This window comes from Styela clava, chromosome 14, assembly GCF_964204865.1.
Source record: "Styela clava chromosome 14, kaStyClav1.hap1.2, whole genome shotgun sequence".
NCBI lineage: Eukaryota > Metazoa > Chordata > Ascidiacea > Stolidobranchia > Styelidae > Styela > Styela clava.
In genome coordinates, this window is record NC_135263.1 from 15,013,040 (window position 1) to 15,032,558 (window position 19,519).

The 19,519-nt window shown below is 34.4% G+C and overlaps 1 protein-coding gene across 1 annotated transcript in view; it reads right to left on the reverse strand.

The window, feature by feature from the left end:
* Nucleotides 1-19,519, reverse strand: part of LOC120331368 (ATPase family gene 2 protein homolog A-like) — a 67,207-nt gene that overhangs the window by 47,099 nt on the left and 589 nt on the right. The window contains exons 2-13 of the mRNA XM_078120104.1: nt 18,335-18,438; nt 17,745-17,915; nt 16,727-16,918; nt 15,481-16,044; nt 13,996-14,125; nt 13,480-13,649; nt 12,433-12,584; nt 11,053-11,209; nt 9,658-9,758; nt 9,003-9,212; nt 8,619-8,755; nt 3,147-3,276 (exon numbers count right to left, since the gene is read on the reverse strand). Coding sequence (XP_077976230.1) covers nt 3,147-3,276; nt 8,619-8,755; nt 9,003-9,212; nt 9,658-9,758; nt 11,053-11,209; nt 12,433-12,584; nt 13,480-13,649; nt 13,996-14,125; nt 15,481-16,044; nt 16,727-16,918; nt 17,745-17,915; nt 18,335-18,438 — 2,218 coding nt within the window. The remainder of the gene's footprint in view (nt 1-3,146; nt 3,277-8,618; nt 8,756-9,002; nt 9,213-9,657; nt 9,759-11,052; nt 11,210-12,432; nt 12,585-13,479; nt 13,650-13,995; nt 14,126-15,480; nt 16,045-16,726; nt 16,919-17,744; nt 17,916-18,334; nt 18,439-19,519) is intronic.

Genomic DNA, 19,519 nt, shown 5'->3' on the forward strand with positions numbered 1-19,519 from the left:
TAAATCATACACAAACAGAAGTTCAAATGTTCTGTACGAGTATTTTGCAAAAAAAACGTATGTACAAATAATCTATTCCTAAGTGTTGTTCACTACTTTTAAAAACCATCTATTTAACTTTGGTACAGTGATTTGTGTGAATGAATAATTTTATCAAAAAGATCAAAAACGAGAATATCGGTCAGAGACCGAAGACTTATTAGATTAAAGTTAGGGGATCCCCAAAACAGCGCTCTTACTGTATAGTCACACCTTGTATCCCATAACTAATTAATTGATAACTCGCTAATTATACGACATAATTCATCCAGAATCAATAGGCTTCTGGTACGACATATGATGAATGCACATGCAAAATCTGGAGCAGATTCAATCTCGCTTTCGTGAGATATCGCGTGGATCTAAAAGACAGACAGACAAATACATACTTACCGATTAAAATCGATAAGTAATGACAGATGCCACGGGATATAGCAAAAGTGATTTGCGTCAATTTTACAGATCTTATGCTCCACCTTAAGGAACCACTCAAATATCGTTCAATTAAACCGTATCGAACTACGACTGCTGATCTCGAGGTAGAATTAAAAAATCAGCCTCGACATCATACCAGCGTCCGAGAAAAAAATTTAGACAACTTATTCGTCATTCGTAAAAGCTATTTTCATTATGTCGGAAATTTAAACTTCGCCAAGTCAGGAAATTTTATAATACATTAGATGCAATACCTGAAAAAGGCAGCAGCAAAAGCCAATAAAAAAACGGAAATAACTGACTGGAAGCATATAACGTCCATCAACCGTGCAATCATAAAACCAAAGCAACACCACCACCCGACACCAGAGCGCTGCTTTAAAGTGCAGTAAATATATATCTATATATGTGAAGTTGGGTTTGAAGCTGGCAAAAAGTTTCTTTCAGGTTTTACATATACTTATCTAAATGACCTAGCCTTGCATAATTTTAATCAACATGATTCCACACCCAGATTAATAAGACGAAGGTGCGTTTTGCTTCCAACGAATACAAACATCGAATCAAAATATCAAAATACACATCACAATCATCGCTTTTTTACTTTTCTGGGCGGAATCAGGCCTGAATGCTGAATGGTACCTTCTTATAAACTAAATAAATTAGGTCATATTGTGCGAACTTTTTACATTCGAAACTCATTTCAACGTATAAATGAGACGCTTTCATCTTTAATATTAGTCTGCAATGTTTTGGGCAAGGCCGGCACCTTTTTGCTGATAGTTCGCAAAGTATAACTGGTATGAGGTCATATTTCGAAGATCTGCAGTTGAAGAAATTCAATGACTCAATGACAAATCCATAAGAACAAGAAATTTAAAAAATTAAATTTTTAAAACAAGCAAAAATTTTCAACTCGACTAAAATTCTCGAGTACGAATTAAAAAATTTTGCTCTGATTATGGCTACCAACTGCAGAACAATGGAATTTTTAAACTCTCCTATAACCTTAGCAGGCAGTACCAAAAATGAAAGATTCGAAAACAATTCCACTGTTGATTAAATAACCACAATGCATGAATACTAAATTCTACAGGACATATCCCACCAATTCTTATCTTCTCACTAGAAGTATTTGGTGGCTTCACACGTTTTTGGGTGAAAAAATCTTCCAGAAAACGTGCAAAATCTGCATCCGACGATGAAATGGATAGATAATCCATAAACTGGTGATAACGGAGGGAAAGCATAAGCTCATAATCACAAATTGGGCATTTTGTTGGAAAAATATACTTTGTAAGAGTCGTAGGAAATTGGGAAATTAAGGCAGAAATAGAAAGAAGTGCTGTCAGGTCAAGTCGAAAATACATTTGTTGTCTTGTTGAGGACCAGCTAAAATACAATTTTTTTTTTCAATTTTTGAAAGTTCACAGATTAAAAAACTGAACACGTATGGACAAATTTTATATTGAGAAGGATCGCGCTAAAACATTTGAAAAGTAAACTCAAGAAGCTGATCTCGGGTACATAATTCGGATATAGATAAACGGCCAGCAACGAGGCACGGGAGGCGTAACCACGCGATATTTAGTGTTATCCGTAAACAAACAAGCTATTTTAGGTTTGATGCAGCGTAAGATTTATATATGGGAAACAAAGAGGTTGATTATCTCTAATTGCAATTAAAACTAAAATTATTTAATATTACAAGCGGAGATTTTATTTCGAGATAAATATGACGTGAAACTAATTAATTAATGGTTGCGGTTCGACCAGAAGAAGAAATACACGAGTCGTTGCAATAAAAAAAAAAAAAGATCAGATATACACTACATGTGGATAACGACGAGTTACTATATGATTGCTTGTATGTGGGCGTAGGTATTATGTATTTTTGTTTATAATGATATACTGGATATAAGAATAAAAAATTAGAAAATAAATGTAGAAAATCACGACCAAAGCAAGGTCTGGAACGACATTTTGACCAGTTAGTGATTTAATAGAAACTACAAAATAAAAAAAAAACGAAAACGCAATTATATTCGACAAGAAATTTCGACAGGTGTGGTGGTAACACTGTCCCCTTTCTTGCAAATTATAAACATTTTGTACAGGAAAAGTCCAAACGAAGAGAATACTTTCTGTTGATGATCTGTGGTAAATGGCAGTCTGGTCATTAGTAAAATCGTACATTCGCTTCTGTTCAGAACATTACATGAGTTACATGTCTAACCCAAGCTCAACAAAAAAGCGGGGCATTCAACGTGACATTTACACGTTAATATTTTTGAGTAAATATGCCGAAAGCAGAGATGCGTCTGCTCTTCCCTAACATGAACTCTTTTTCCGTCACTACGAACGAGGGTTTGTTACTATTTTTTGGACCAGAATTCTCAGGGCCGGCACTGCCAACACAATTTATAGAAACGTGGGGGAAGAGGCAAGCATGCACTTTGAATTCGAGATGTATAACCTATGACCCCAACGTAGATCGGTCTAGAGATCCAAACGATTACAGTAAACGTAATATGCGATAAACTTACTGAAAAACAATAGTTAAATATGGAGATGTTGCTATCGAGCTACTTCATTCAAAAAATGGGAAATGAGACTAGCATGAAGATAATGTGGAAAATTTTCTATGAATGATTTTCCGTGACGTCACTAACCTTATCTATCATATCTGGTCGATTTGTTGCTGCAACCACGATGACGTCACGTCTCTGTTCCACGCCGTCCATTTCAGTAAGCATAGCCGCCAAAACCCGATCAGCAACACTACCTCCGCCTTTAGAAGAACTGTGAATGATATAATACATGCATGAGACGTTCAAGGTATTCTTCATAAGGCAATTTACGTGTTTATATACAGATACAGCAAAAAAGGCGAATAGTCAATTTACAACTTTTTTTGTAAAAATTATTCCATCAGAATATTGCAGTGATAAAAGTGGCGACAACACAATATGGTATGATTAAAGATGAAAAAGCGCATTTAGACAAAAAAATATATATACTATGTATCTAAAAGTCTGTTCTGTTCACTCCAGTGGCACCTAACCTTTTTCATTATTATTAGCAACATTTATCCCGTTACCTATTTCGAAACTAACTACACACACACACGCCAACCCCCACCCCTCGGTATGTATAGATACTGCTTTCTTTCTTTTTTTAATTTATTGGATTGTTAGCTAGTAATACGTGCATCTCACACTTTGGTGGCTTTTTTACAGTTATAATAGCCAGCTTCGTAAATAAGCAAAGATATTTTCAATACTACAGGCAAAATTTCACAAGGCTGGGAAAATCTAGATTACCCGTTAATTATATTGTTTACACAAGGTAAAAATACCAATCAGCTAAAAAATGACACGAAATCAAACACGATTACAAAAATGTTTCAAGTTCAGGATCGCAATTTGATTCGCCGGTATCAATCAATAAAAATATTTTACGCCACACCCCCTTGTGTATAAACAAATAAATTTACTATTTAAACAGCTTTATATAAAAGAGAGAAACAGTAATGAACTCAAACAAATTGTAACCCAACAGCTACTTATAACAACCTAATCCATCAAATATAACAAGCTAGATGTCATTCGCCCAGTCGTTGAAGGCTGTATTCCATTATCAAGAGGTTGACGAAAAGTGGGGGGTATTGAAAATGGCGAGTCAACGGAAATGGAATAGACTCTCGACATATGAATAGCTTTCTAGTATGATGAAATGGATAGCCAGCCAGTTTCAATTCTGCATCATGACACAGCGGTCATTCCAACCCAATCTAGCAATGTTTACAAAGTATTACTGAACATCAATTCAAATTTTTATGAATGCGAGATGCCCATTAATTAAAACTTTGACAGATACTTCTAAGTATCAAGATAAAGAGAATAAAATGATATTCGGTTTTGCGTTCAGTACCCAATATATTGCAACCAGGTTTGGTAAAACGCATATTTTAGGTGTTTCTTTTTCGATAACACCCAAAAGGCCAAAACAGTCCCAAAAAAGAGCCAGGGTGATTGTGCTTTAGTCTGCGGAAAAGCTGGGATGATATTCACGCTGTGAGCTAATCTTGAACAATACAAAAATGATTTAAATAAATTAACACATTCTAATTTAAGTTTGCCATAAATCTTGATATTCTTTTCTATATTTTTTTCTTTTTGGGAACCTTCAAATTTTATCGATGCCAACGTTCTGGCCTACGTCATTCTATAATTTAGATTTCCATTTTGAAGGTTTTCTTGCCGCAAAAAAATATCAATAAAATCAAAATGTAGATATGGATCGTGATTACGACCGGATTCGTAAAGATTGCCTTATAACTCAACCATATATTCACTATTCCAAAGCAAAATCGCAAGATTGATTGATGTTTTCAAAAGTTTGGAAAGGAATTGAAACATTGAGAGGCACAATGACTTTGTTTCGAACTATTTAACTACTGTTGAAAGAAAATGTTAAGTTCATTACAACTTGATTAGTTCGTGATCCCACTCTAAACAAAAAATGCACTCATGATGCCAAAAAATCCGTGGTTAGTGTTTGGTAAATCATTTTTTTTTTTATTTGATTTGAAAAGAAATATCCAATCTATCACGCCCTGGATGACGTTGACGGGCATGTGATGTGCTTAATATGTTTACCATTACCCGTGGTTCGCAGATTTCCCGTGTTTTTCTTCCACTCGTTTTGGCTAATCTAGGAAAAACCGGCATATACAGATATATGACAAAGTTTTCAATGTAGACGACTGAACTATATTATGCTTCACCCTAACTATGACATAACACGACTTCATATGTCTTATTCCAGAGGTACTTAATTGAACTAGAGACGCGCCCCCCTTTTTAGAATTTCTCAAGTTTCGCGCCCAACCTACAAAATAACAAGCTAACAAAAAGCTACAAAAAACAGTAAGTCGAAAGTATGTTTTATACAAAAATACGTGTATGGAGCGTAAATATCCAAAATAAGGCGGGCAAGACTAAATATAACAAATATTAGGTGCTCCCGAAGTATGCGAACCAAGATGGCGGATATCGGAACGAAACATGGGTAACAGGTTAGGGTTAGACGATACTTTTTTTCCAATTTTCCCTATTTTAGTCCTATTATCAGTTCGAAGACTAGCCAAGAGCCTCCCGTAGTATTTATACCTAAAATTATGGCCTAACCCTAACCTTGTACACATATTAAATTCCGATGTCCGCCATCTTGGTTCGCATACTTCGGGAGCCCCGAATATTATTATATTTAATTAGCTTCACGCCCCCCCCCCCCCCCCCCCCTCAAATTGTCTATGCCCTATTCGTTGGACGCTTAAGTGAAATGTATGACTGAATTGCCGTTTATTTGATAATGCAGATTCTTTTTTTTGGCGCCTAAAATTTGGAAAACTATTTTTATGTCATATTTTACATTGTAAATAACGTATGCTACAGCATTTTAGTATTGATAATGATAACGACATTTAATTTTTAGAGTGAGAATTTGCAAATCGTTGCGAAATACTTGCAACAACGCTAAATGTTACATAACGACGGATGAGGCTAAAGTGGTCATTGTCCACTGTAGCACAGTCCACTCGTTCAAATATATTGACCATTTTATGACATAAAGGAGGCTTGAAAAATTGTCAATGAATTGTTACACAATCTATCTTCCAATGTCATCAGAATTGAAAATACCGTTAATTCGTTTATACACGGCCGATGATAGAAAGTAGGCAGGGGCCTCGAGGTGCATCCCATGACAAGTTGAAATGCTACACCCACCCACTCACTCAAGTTCGCTTTTAATCAAATTCCTACTCCATGTAATCGATGGTAATTACAATAGTAATACGATGGCAACAGGTAAATATAAAATAAAAACGGTGCACTAGTGGTTGGAGCCACGTTTCCCAACGAGGATTTTGTCCGTTTCGAGAGTAATTTCGTTTTGTATTTGCTGTCCAGTTTAGTTCTCTGTTATTACTATAACATTTATTCACGAACAATTTGTAAACTATTCCAACTGTACAAAAGCGGGGGTGTGACTTACGCTTAAGACTAGCTTAGGATTCATTGAAGATTGAAAAAATAGAGTACTTTTATGCATAGTTTTATTGTTGGATATTGCCTGCTTCTTGTTGGAAATATCGTTAAACCATATTTCCTATGTTGATAGATAGAATATTTCATACCCTAATCTAGGAAGATCACAAATAGAAAGGGCGCTAATGAGTCGCCTTGCAGTACACCAGCTTCTAATTATATCTATGATTTATGCATAGTGAAGCAGAAATAAGGTGTTCCTAAGTAGCCACAGGGAGGAATGAACGGAAAAGGCTGGGAACCACTGAATTAGAGCGTTAGAATAAGGGGGGGGGGGCGTTTCAAGCTACGAAAAGTTGCTATGAATGATTCAGGAAAATCTTTTTTATTACATTTCAACGGGGTTCAACGGAACAGATCGGATAGGTTCCGGCGAGGATTGATTGGTCCAGCAGAATAAAAGAATGCTATTTTTATCCATACAGCAACAGCAACCATAATTTACAAAACGATCCAGAGTGGTACGTAACGTAAAAATTACACATTAGGTATCCCCACTCCAGATCAATTTATCTTAGCCATTGAAGAAAGAGTTTTTCAAAACTTGGCAAAAATATTTATTGAGTAACCAGGGTAAAGCGATACATGAAGCGTACTCTAGCGACAATCTCAGGAATTAACTTTCTTATATTTTATTTATATATAAATTAGATCATGATTGGACACGAGCCAGCTGTTCCAGCTCCTGTTTTCAAAGTTAAGTGTTTCCTATTGTTTCATCATAATTCATTATAAGGGCTACTCCGTAAAGTGGTTTGGGAAGTCATTGAATTTGAGATGAATCAAAAAATATTGTCACTTTTAAAAACGACTGCAACGTTACCAAAATTTCAACAAGAATTACTAGCTCAAATAACCAACATTCAAATGATAATGAAAGTCATATGCGAAATTATTTGCTATGAACACTTAACACGAATAACGCAAAAAAGTCATTGAATTTACTTTTTATTTAGAAGTACAATTGCTGGCCGGCGATAAGAGTGCTATCGAAGACTTGACACATTAAAGTACGGATTATGGCATTACCACAATATCGGGATATTATAGAATATAATGCTTGAAAGCCATTAACATCAATGCGGAAAGTGTTCAGCTAATGGGGCTGTCAAGGGCGCTTCATTTTGCCACGCAAGCCAAAAAAGGAATGATGTGCACTTTTTTGGATGATCTCACATAAAAGGTGCATCCGTCCCAATATGTGCCAAAATAGCATGGGTGGATTGGCGGTCAACTAGAACATTTATCACATATGTGTATTCATGTATGGCCGTGGAAACGGCATTTAATTAATCGCTGCATTCGGGCGGATATTGGTATTTGTGTCATACTGCACTCTAGTCTAGGACAGTCGTTTAACCTTTTTGGTGGAGCGTTACCCCGACGAAACATTTCATGAGCACGAGGAACACCCACCCATTTGATCCTTAAAGTGTAGCAGGTTTTAATAATAGTGGCAAACCCAAATATGTAGGTATTTGATTATATTCAAAGAACATTCATATAATAGTATTGACCATTGGATTTGAATGAAAACTTACGGAAACGCTAAACTGTACAGGTGAACCCCTAGGGTGACGCAGAAATCCGATTGGAAACTACAGCCCTAAAAATGCCTTGGAACTTGATTTTAGTGAATAGGGTGCCGAGCACAAACAGAAAAATTGTTTTTGCGATTTTCCTTGCTACAAAGGAAGCACAATTTCCAGGTGTACAACTTACACTGTACGTGGAGTTGCGCAATGGTGCCCTCCAGTGGACGATTTCAATTTGACATACCCACGACCTAAGATTTTCATACAGCCCAGGGGGAGTGGAAACCAATATGACTGCTTAATCATATAGCGATCCCGTTACCGGTCCAAGTCGTGAATGAATATAGTCGACCAGTTAATTGTTCTAATTGCATCTAAACTTCAAGACACAGTACGCGAATTGCTCACAACTTTAAGAAGCTTGTAAACTCAAACAGTGAAAAAATATAACATTTGAATATAGCCAGATAAATTTAACAAAATCAAAAACATCTACCTTCCACCGCGTTCAATTGCCAAAGCATCAAGTTCGTCAAAAAATACAATTGACGGTGCAGCTGATCTTGCTTTAGAAAAAATTCTTCTGATTGCTTTCTCAGAATCACCAACATATTTGCTGAATAATTCAGGTCCCTGAACAATGTAAACAGCAAGATATCACCAAATTTAAACAGATGACGCACAGTAAAATAATATTACAAAACTTGAAATGCTCAATTACTCAAAAAATGTTAGGTCTACAAAACTAGACGAAAATTCTGACTACATAGACTAGTGAAATATAAAAAACAGTTTTAACAATTTTCCTGAATTTTAACCTAATTTCAAACAAGTTAAAAACATAAACACAATAATCCTCCACATTAACCATACAGTTTACCTTTATAGAAATAAAATTGAGTCCACTTTCAGTTGCTAATGCTTTCGCTGTCAAAGTTTTTGAACAACCTGGAGGACCGTATAATAGAACACCACGTGGCGGTTCAATACCAAGTCTTTGAAAAGCGGCAGGATTCTTCAATGGCCATTCAATGGCTTGCTTCAGTTTTTTCTTTACTTCCGAGTTGCCACCAATATCTGACCAAAGAACCTAGAAATACATGAAATTTAATTACTGGTACTTAATTTTGAAACTATAGTATACTTGACTGTAATCTGCGAGAATTGAAATGAAATAGAAAACCCATGTTAGTAGTGGAGCGAATATGTTACAGAGGTAAATAAATAGTCATAGCAGAAGAATGACTAATAAATGCAATGTCTATATACAGATGCAGAAATATCAAAAGTTTCTCTCTTAGCGAATGCATTGTACTTAAGCGTAAAGTACTTGCCAAGACACATCTATGATTATCCATGTACTGTCCAAATTGGAGATGACACTTCTGTCACAGGGAGGTTCATGCACATGGTGTTGATGTAACTTGCCCTCCTCCCCCTCTCTTGAAGCCACTTTATCTCTTTTACATAGGAAAATTCTGTTTTTACTACTATGTCTCCTGAAACTATGCCTAAAGAAAATCACTTGAACGAACCTTCGGAACTTGCACAATTAGTTCCCGCATTGCACTTGGTGGAACTTGTTTCAATCCAAATTGAAAATCTTCATTGTTTACAATGACTTCACTTGAGCTTTCTGAATAAAATAAATATCACAAAATAAATCATCAATTAATTTACAGGCATTTACGTTTGCATGTTTTGAACAGATCAGAGACGAAATACCCCTAGAATACAGGTTCTGGTGTTCACCCTAGCTGCAGATTAATAAGGTAGCAGTAGCAGATACACATCACACAAATAAATATAATATATTTTTAAATAACATACGATAACTTTTAAATAACTATGCTATGCTTTTTGAGCACCTGGGCTATGCCAAGTGACACTACAGGACAATTCCAGAAATTTTGCATGTTGTTAGATGCAATATATTTTCACATTTTCAGCTACATGTTTTGTTTCATTGTCCAATCAGTTGCTTTATTGAATATGTAAAAAATTGCACAAAAGTTACACCCAAGACTTACTTCGTAGATAAAAAAAATATAGTAAAATATAGCGTGACATTACAGGACGGCAAATCCACCATGCACTAACAGTACGTTGTGTTATGCTGTAAGTTTTTGCGATGGTACAGTGGGAGCCCATAATATTTTCTGGTGCAGTAGCTGAACTACCCCTCTATGTGTTGCTCAAGTTACTTAATGTAACATTGTAAATCCATGCCAATAATGTGCATATTGTATGTGACACTACAGGACGTGATACCACAGAACATTTTTCCATTTCGGAATAGCGGCCTCTATCATCTCTTAAAATTCTGGTTATAAATCGGTAAATGGGTGAAGAAATGTCCTACAGCACTGCAAACATTTAAACTTTATTAACTTAAATCCAGTGCGACAATTCCATATGAAATAACTGTACCACACAATCAAACACTTTGTGTCAGGAATCATCACAAAATATGTCAATTATACCAAAATTTCTACATTTCAGGCCATTTTTATAAACCATCAAAAACCTGGGTGAAATTTTATATTGTTTGATGAAATGAATGCAATCCAATAAATTTCCAATGTCTTTTGATATCAAAAATAAAAAAAAATTACTTTCACTACACTTTTTAAAAAATTGATGGAATTCAACTTTTGCTTGAAATGGCTTTTGACTAGGTCTAGTCAAAAGTGGAAAGAGTACTAAAGATGGAATAGTTGTACTCTATAAAACATAGATCGTCAATTCTTTTTCAGCAGATGGTAGTTGACACGAGACCTGAAAATTCAAGACAAACTAAGCGAAAAAATGATTAGGTAGAATGGAATCCCACACCACAGAAGTTGAGAATTTTGGTTTGTATATTAGCCCGAACAAAATCTGTTATTAATCGGGCATAGAAGGTTGAATGATTCCGTAAAACAAATAACCTGTGTCATTGAGTGTTCTTTGCAAGGCTTTCATTCCAGCTTCCTTACATACAGCAGAAATATCAGCACCAACATAACCATGAGCTTTTTCCGCTAATAGTTCAATGTCTTTGGATTTTAAGGTGTGATTGATGGTTGACATGAGTCTTTGAAATATCTATAAAAAAAAGATTAGTATACAAATAACATAGATTGCAGTTAATGAAAAAGTGCCATTGATCAGGTTGTATAGTCACTATATAATTCTTGACTGTGTCAATATGTTTTACTACGCACATATTATTAAAAAAATGTCACTTGGCTTACTTGTTGCATGAACAACTTATATTGGTCACTGTATTTTTGTAGCAAATGGAAACAGATTAACTCCCTCGAAAGCACAAAATGAATGAGAAGTTTGTTAGTCTTGCATAATACCAAGATTAATGCCTTTCTACTATAATATGTGCGCAAACACGTTTAATATCAAGCACAGTAAATATTATTGTAAACATGTTGCAACAATCTTACTACTAGTTAATATGCTATTAAAGTCATGTTGCGGTCACAAGTTAGAGAAGTTTTTGGTCATTAACCTCACTCGGTACGTGGCACCTTTTATTGATTAGGTACGTTGAACAGAAAATTGTATCTATACCATAGTTCTAATCTAATGAGACGACAATAACATGGATTTCTAAACCAATGGCTCCCAACCAGGGAGGGTCATATTATTCCTCTGAGGATGCAGTGCTACTTAATTATTCAGTCCTATTGTAATTCATATTTATGCACAGATTATAGGAAAGAATCACCATATTTATCCCGGGAAGATGGCTTAATCATCTTGTCCATGGCGGGTATGGGATTAGATAGAGTTAGCTAGTTATTTTGTTTTCAGATGCATGGACTGGGTGGATGAAGCCGTAACCGACCAGCAGTTATGTGAACCACCCTATGACAGCAAATAGTCCAGCAATCCTCTCGCACTCAATTATCCCCAATGGAATTTGAACCTGCAAACCAACAGAGGGTAATCAGAGGCAAGCGTATTGCTAACGCTCAGCACGGTGTGCCACACTGACACCACCGAGCTATGAACCATCCAAACTGTACATAAGTCAGAGAGCAGGCTGTGCATATTACCAGTAAATAATGACCCTGTAAAAGAGAGAAGCACAGTAACAGAGAAATAAAAAATCTGAAATTAGGCTAAAGAAGCAGTATATCAAAAAGGTTGGAAAGATTATCCAGAAGAGGGTTACTTTTTTGAACAAAGAGTTCTGCTCCAATCAAATTTTATGAATAACTTTTGCAAATAATACAATTTAACATCAAAAACACATATGGAAAAAATATATATGAATTTCTTTCTGAATAATAACGAAAAAATATCTCCACCTCTATTCTACCACTTGGAGATGGGATTGGGATTTCAATCTCACAATCAAATCTTCCAGCTCTACGTAATGAAGGATCCAAGGCATCGATACGATTTGTTGTCGCAAGCAAAATGACATACTTTGAAGATGACTGATTTGATGAGGTTACACCTGAAACAAACACAAAGTCCAACTTCCAGAAACCTTTGCTAGACAGGCAAAATGGTAAATGATTCAATGCAGCGACAAGAGCAAAAAACATTATGTATTTCTAATCAATGTGAGCATCTTTTTAAACATACACTGTCGGATTAAGATTTCTTTTTGATGGGAACAAATTTGAGCGTTGAAACGGACCACACTAAATGGCTTGGCGAGCCCGAGTTGAGAACCGCGGGCAGTCTGTTGCACACACCTGCTTTCGATTTTCAAGAAAAATTAACTAATTATTTATATATTATATAAGCGGGTAAAGTGCAGTACCATGTATAGGCAAGATGCAATAACAAAATAATGTCTATTGAAATATTTTTAATTTATTAATTTAAAATTCCCTCTACTCCTTTTTAATGAGGAAAAAAAATGCAAGATTGAAGATTTCTGCCTGATTTTGGCTGTTAACAATACAAGGATGTTTATTAATGGCTGTTATTAAAAAATTGAAAGCACTGCCACACAGAAATTGTGATATGCCTGAATTACCTATAGGGAATGCACATCAGACATTCATTAAACATTCTTAAATTTTATAGAATTTTGGCTCTTATTAGCAACTGTCTGTGAATTTTTAAATCTTGCATCAGCACTAGTTATACTTTTTGGGTGACCTGTTACACTTTCTTGGTATTTACCTAGTGAATAAGTGATATTCTATGAATTGAAGACAATGATTATGAGTGTCATTAGTGTCCAATGAGTGTGCAATTAATTCTGGGGGATATTTCGAAAAGGGAGTGATTATACATTAAATAAGAGAGAGCTATCTTGGATGATAATTGAAGACATAAATTAATTGTACCCATACTCTATCTTATATCACTAAGAAGTCAAGAACAGTTAAATATACCATCAAGTAGAGTAATGAATGATGAAACAAGTCTTTTTTCTACATCAGTTTTCGACGTTTCTCGTTGTGGGCATATTGCATCGATTTCATCAATAACAATTACTGAAGGAGCTTCATCTCTTGCCTTTTTGAATAAATCATGTAGTTTCTGTTCACTGTCTCCAAAGTACCTTGAAAATGAAGAAAATAAATTTACAAAAATTGAATCTTGGTATCCTAATTTTCACTTTTATGAAAGGCAATAAAATTATACCTATGTATTTGAAAATACTGCAATCTTATAAAGTATTTTTGTCATACATTTCACAGTTTCATCTTAATTTTTCAACTATTATACATCACAAAACAACAAATAAAAAAGAGCATAAAGAACTAAATAAATGGTGATATGAAAAATATTCAAAACTGAGTAGTCCTAACCACATAAAATATTTCCTATTCAATAATAAAAGAAGAAAATTACAAAACAAAACTTGGACTGACAAATATAACTTCATTGAAAAAAGTGCAATTCACCTGCTAAGTATTTTAGCACCTTGCAATAAAAAAGTTTTAACATTTGTTTCATTGACACATGCTTTCACTAACATACTTTTCCCGGTACCGGGAGGTCCATGTAACAATATACCTGAAGGTGGAGATAAACCTGTGAAGAAAATTCAGAGTGCATCAAGAAGTTTTTAATCCTGAAAAAGTATTTCAAGCGTTTCAAATAAAATTGATTCTCATTGAATGAACGTTGATTAAGGTAATCGTAGAATTCGGAATTCACAGAAAAACTAGAGCTGCGTGCAGCTTTAACAGGCTTCCCGCGTAAAAAAAAATTTGCATTTTATTGCTAGCTGAGAACTTCTGCACATTTGAGGTGAATTTCAAGTTTGTAGGACCAATTTGAAAAAATAATAATAATAAATAAATAATAATAATAATAAAACACAGGAATACAATAGGTTCCCTGCTGACAAGCAGCGGGAAGCCTAATTAGCTCTAATTTTGCAAGAGATACATACAAAGCTTAGTCAAATCACCTAATAATAAATGAAGTAACGGAGTTATTTTGTTGTTTTCGGGAAGGAAATACAAATACTAAAACATTACCTTGTTTTCTGTGTAGTTTTACTATTATTGTTCAGCTATATAGTATTATTGTAAAATAAATGTATTTACAAATTATAAACTATTCAAATTGTACTATTCAAAAGTGTGGGTTGCACAAAACACTACCTAATAATCCATTAAATATTTAACAAACGATAATATCGGTTGAAGACTGAAGACTTATCGATTGAAACTGCTGTTTCAATTCATGACTCTATAGTGACACCGTGTGTCCCATCACTAATTAATTATTAATACGTTAATTATACGACATAATTCATCCAAAATCAATAGGCTTCTGGATCGAGATATGATGAATGCACATGCAAAATTTGGAGCAGATCGCCTTCTTGAGATATCGCGTGCATCTAACAGACAAACAAACAGACAAATACCTATCAACATACTTACCGATCTTAAGATCGATAATTAATGATGTAAACAGAGTTTTATACAAAGCAAAGGAAGTAAGCCTCAGTAACGTGTTCCATGATTTATTCCACGAATCAAACATGCTGAACATATTTTATTCAACGCAGTGGTTATCAAACTGGAGCCCTAAGGGGTCCGCGAGGGAATATCAGGGGGGACTCGAGCCTGTAATTTTTGTGGTATACGCTAATAAAACAACTATGTGCTGAGCTGCAAGCACACCCTTCACACTGAGAATAATAGGCGTCTTTCAGTTGCAATAAATTAGTATGCGATTTGTGTTGTGTACGTGAGGAAAGGCAGCTGTTTTAAATGTTGTCCTAATAGCTCTATGCTATCTATGTTCTTTTATTGTATTTTCGGTTTGAAATTGTGGGGGTCCCCGGTTACTTCGGAGAAGCATAAGGGGTCCGCAGTTTGAGAACCACTGATTTGAAGCAACACAAAAATTGATCGGAATAAAAAACTCACCAGACATTTTAAACAGATGAGATTTCGTCATTGGTAGTTCCACCATATCTTTCAACACTTTAATCTGGTGTTCAAGACCACCAATACTACTATAACTAACATTTCCAAAATATTGAAAGTTTTCATCATTATTTATGACATTGTTCTTGTTTGAGGTCGAATCTTCCGTATCAAATTGCAGTTTTGTTTTTTGAGTGAATAAAAAAACTGAAGAAGAAACGTTCGTTGTTTTCCTACAGCCTTCGGAAGTTTCAGAAAGATCTTTCGTTAATGGGAGAGTTTTCTTTTCCTTAGGCGTTGAAGAATAACTAAAATCAAGTTTGTGGACACCAAATCCTTTCTTCATGAATGTTTCTTGTGTGTTATTTCCACTGCTATGTAAAGATATATCTGCAAAGCTATCATTTAAAACAGACAGGTCAGAAATGTCCGATAAATCTGTCTTTTGTAAAGAAATAGGGTGATTTTCAGCTGTTTGTCCGTCAGCTCCTTTAATCTCCAGTTGCATTGATTTTCCAAAATAATCGATTGATAATTGTTGGCCGATCAAAAAATATCTTTTATCTAAATAAAATCAATACTTGACTTAGAAAAAATCTCGTTTCCATTCAAAATGTTCAACAAATTGAATAAATATGACCATGATATCAAGCTGAAGGGGTAATCACTGTTGATCTAAAATTTTCAATAAAAAAATACAGAAAAAAGAATGTGCTAACAAACAATAAAATCTAGTTAAAACCCAATATAAAAATAGGAATTTGAATTCAAACAAACCCAAATTAGTATTCAAAAAGATGTATTAAAATATTGACTTGCTCCAATTCAGTGTTTTCCAGCCTGAGGGTCTCGACCCAAAATTGGATCGCTTTTTTTTTCAACAAAAACCTAAATGTTATTGATTTTTATCTTTGGTAAATTTTATTATTTATTTCATATACATTTGGTATCGAGGTGTTGTCCAATAGTAATTGTATACGTGGGAAATAGCACAGCAAAAAAAAAAACTTGGCAGAATCTAATTTGCTTAAGTGAAGCCACGTCACGTACAACATGTTCCCTACTCACATAACACTAAAATATGTCATATTCAAGTAGGAATTACAAACCATTTTAAATTGTATATTAAATCTATATTACATCCCAAGGAATAAGGTATTAGTAATAAAAAATAAACATGGAGTGGTTCAAATTTTAAACAAACATTATATGGTATAACATTCCTAAGGTTCAAACATTAACTCACCTAGAACATGTTGCAAATACTCTTTGAAATTTGCTGAATTTAGAAATTTCTGCTCCAACTCTCCTGCATTCACAATATTTGCAGTAACAGTTGAAGCTTGAACACACATTGATTCAGTTTCAATTATATCGATTGTTTCACCTTCATTTATATGTAGATAATGACAAAAATATTCAGTCAATGCAACTTTTCCTACAAAACAAATAAGATTAAAATGATTGTGAGACATACTAACGATCGAAACAGTTTCTTTTTTTAATCTGAAAATAACGTCTTTATCTGAACTGAAAGAAGTTGTTAAAAATCAAATTATTAAATTATAATTATGCAAGACAAAACATAACTGTATCTTATACCAGACAACACTGGTACAAGTAGATTTTTCAGAACAAGAGTAATTTAGATAAATATATGAAGGATGTTTGAGCTACATGTGGGCATTAAGTAATACCGGTAAATAACAGATTTTTTAAACAAAAAATTTGTGATTTTTCATTAAGATTTTATGAAAATTTTTAACACTTGAAATACAAAATGATAAGCACCGATAATTACATTGAGATTATTCTCTTTTGAAGCAAAATTCAGTGTATATGCATTTTTATTCGGTAGTGAGTGGTGACCCATCTCACCCTGGTAGTAATAAATTGGAAGACGATGCCAAACAGCAAAGATTCTGATCCCCCTCCAGAACCCAACCCCCCCACTCCCTTTTGAAATTTTTCTGCATTATTATCTGCAAGGCATTTTTCTGTATCATACATAGAATTTTTAGACTCTCAAAACTCTTGAAAACCCACGTTTTACGGCTAGCTGTTACCGTCTAACTTGGAAATTTGAAATGTCAGGACCCCCCAACACTATGAAAATTACTGGCCATATCCCTGCTCTTCACATAGCAGTGAACAATTGAACAATTGTACTTGTTCTGAGTGAAAAGCATGTAAAAATGTTGCATAAATGGATTAGTTCAGTAAATTCATTTTGGCCTCTAAAATTATATCATTAACAGACTTACCAAGAGGTATATTGATATTGGGCCAAACACGCATAGCAGCCATTTTTGACCCATGTTGATTCGGCGCAGTACTGATAACCACAGGTCCTCCTAATCTCATTTCACACAATTGCATTGTATCTGGATGAAGTTCCACAATACTGTTCTTAACATTATGAGACACTTTTATATCTGTTGAAAAATATATACAAAAATGTATTGGGATTAGGATAAGACTTTTCGTATTTATCCAGAGAGAGAGGAAAGTTTATAAGGTAGGGTAGGATTTACATAGTTATTAAAAACAAAAACTGCGAAGATGGCTCAATTATATGGCATACCACAGTCTCTCGTCCATTTCAGGTATCAGAACAGTTGACCAGTTATTTATTTCAAATGCATAGACTTGATGGTGGAGGAAGTCGTAACTGTTCAGCACTGCATAATCACAAGTATGATAGCAAGTATGGAAATTTTACTGATAAAATATCTGATCAATCCCACAAATCAGAAATACTTTAAAAACTATTAGCCGACTCAGAAATTGAAGCATCTATGGACCATGCTTGACCTTGCTTGTAAAATACTATATTTAAAAACGAGTATGTTACCTTTTCGTTCCATGAAAACAACTTGAGCTGACAACAATCCATTATCAGAAATGAACGGAGTACAGTCAACACTTTGATCTTTGCCATTGATGGGTGTGTCTTCTCTTGAATCAAAATTTAAAAACTCAAATTAAAAAAATAAGACAGTTTTCAAATGGTGGAATAGTAAAACATAGAAATCTGCAGTCTCAAACGCTTTCTAAATATTCTAAAATGATGCTAAATTCAAAGAATATTCAATTTAGAAAACTATTTGGATAAGATAGGAATGATAGGAATTTCCCAATTATTCAGGGGGAAAGGATAACCCGATAAGATGGCTCAACATATAGCGCATCACAGACTCTCGTTCATTTGCCAGTTAATGTCAGGTATGGAAGTAGTTAGCCAGATAATATTTGTTTCAGATGCATGTCTTGATTAAAATGGATGGATTTGCTAAAGATATATTGGTATTTTCAATGATTACATGCTTGAAAAAATTAGCAAGATATTTTAATGAAATCATATCACACATAGTATTAGTGATTAAATTCACCCATAATAAGTTCAAAGAGACTGTCGAGTACAATATTATTGAAGTAACAATTGAGTGTTCACTATACAAAAATGAAAAAATTATCTTTTAATTTTAACAGGACAGATAGGCAAGTACCAGTACTGTTTCTTGTTTCTGCGTTAAGGATGGGGTCCGATTATTCTGAAGTCGATTAGACCCAGAGACTCATAAAATAGCTGAAGAGTGTTGAGCATAGTAGATGGACCCAAACAAAACATAAGTCATAAGACAGTTTTCAAATGGTGGAATAGTACAACATAGAAATCTGCATTCTCAAACGCTTTCTAAATATTCTAAAATGATGCTAAATTCAAAGAATATTCAATTTAGAAAGCTATTTGGATAAGATAGGAAGGATAGGAATTTCCCAATTATTCAGGGGGCAAGGATAACCCGATAAGATGGCTCAACATATAGCGCATCACAGACTCTCGTTCATTTGGCAGTTAATGTCAGGTATGGAAGTAGTTAGCCAGATAATATTTGTTTCAGATGCATGTCTTGATTAAAATGGATGGATTTGCTAAAAATATATTGGTATTCTCAATGATTACATGCTTGAAATAATTAGCAAGATATTTACATAGCACACATAGTATTAGTGATTAAATTTACCCATAATAATT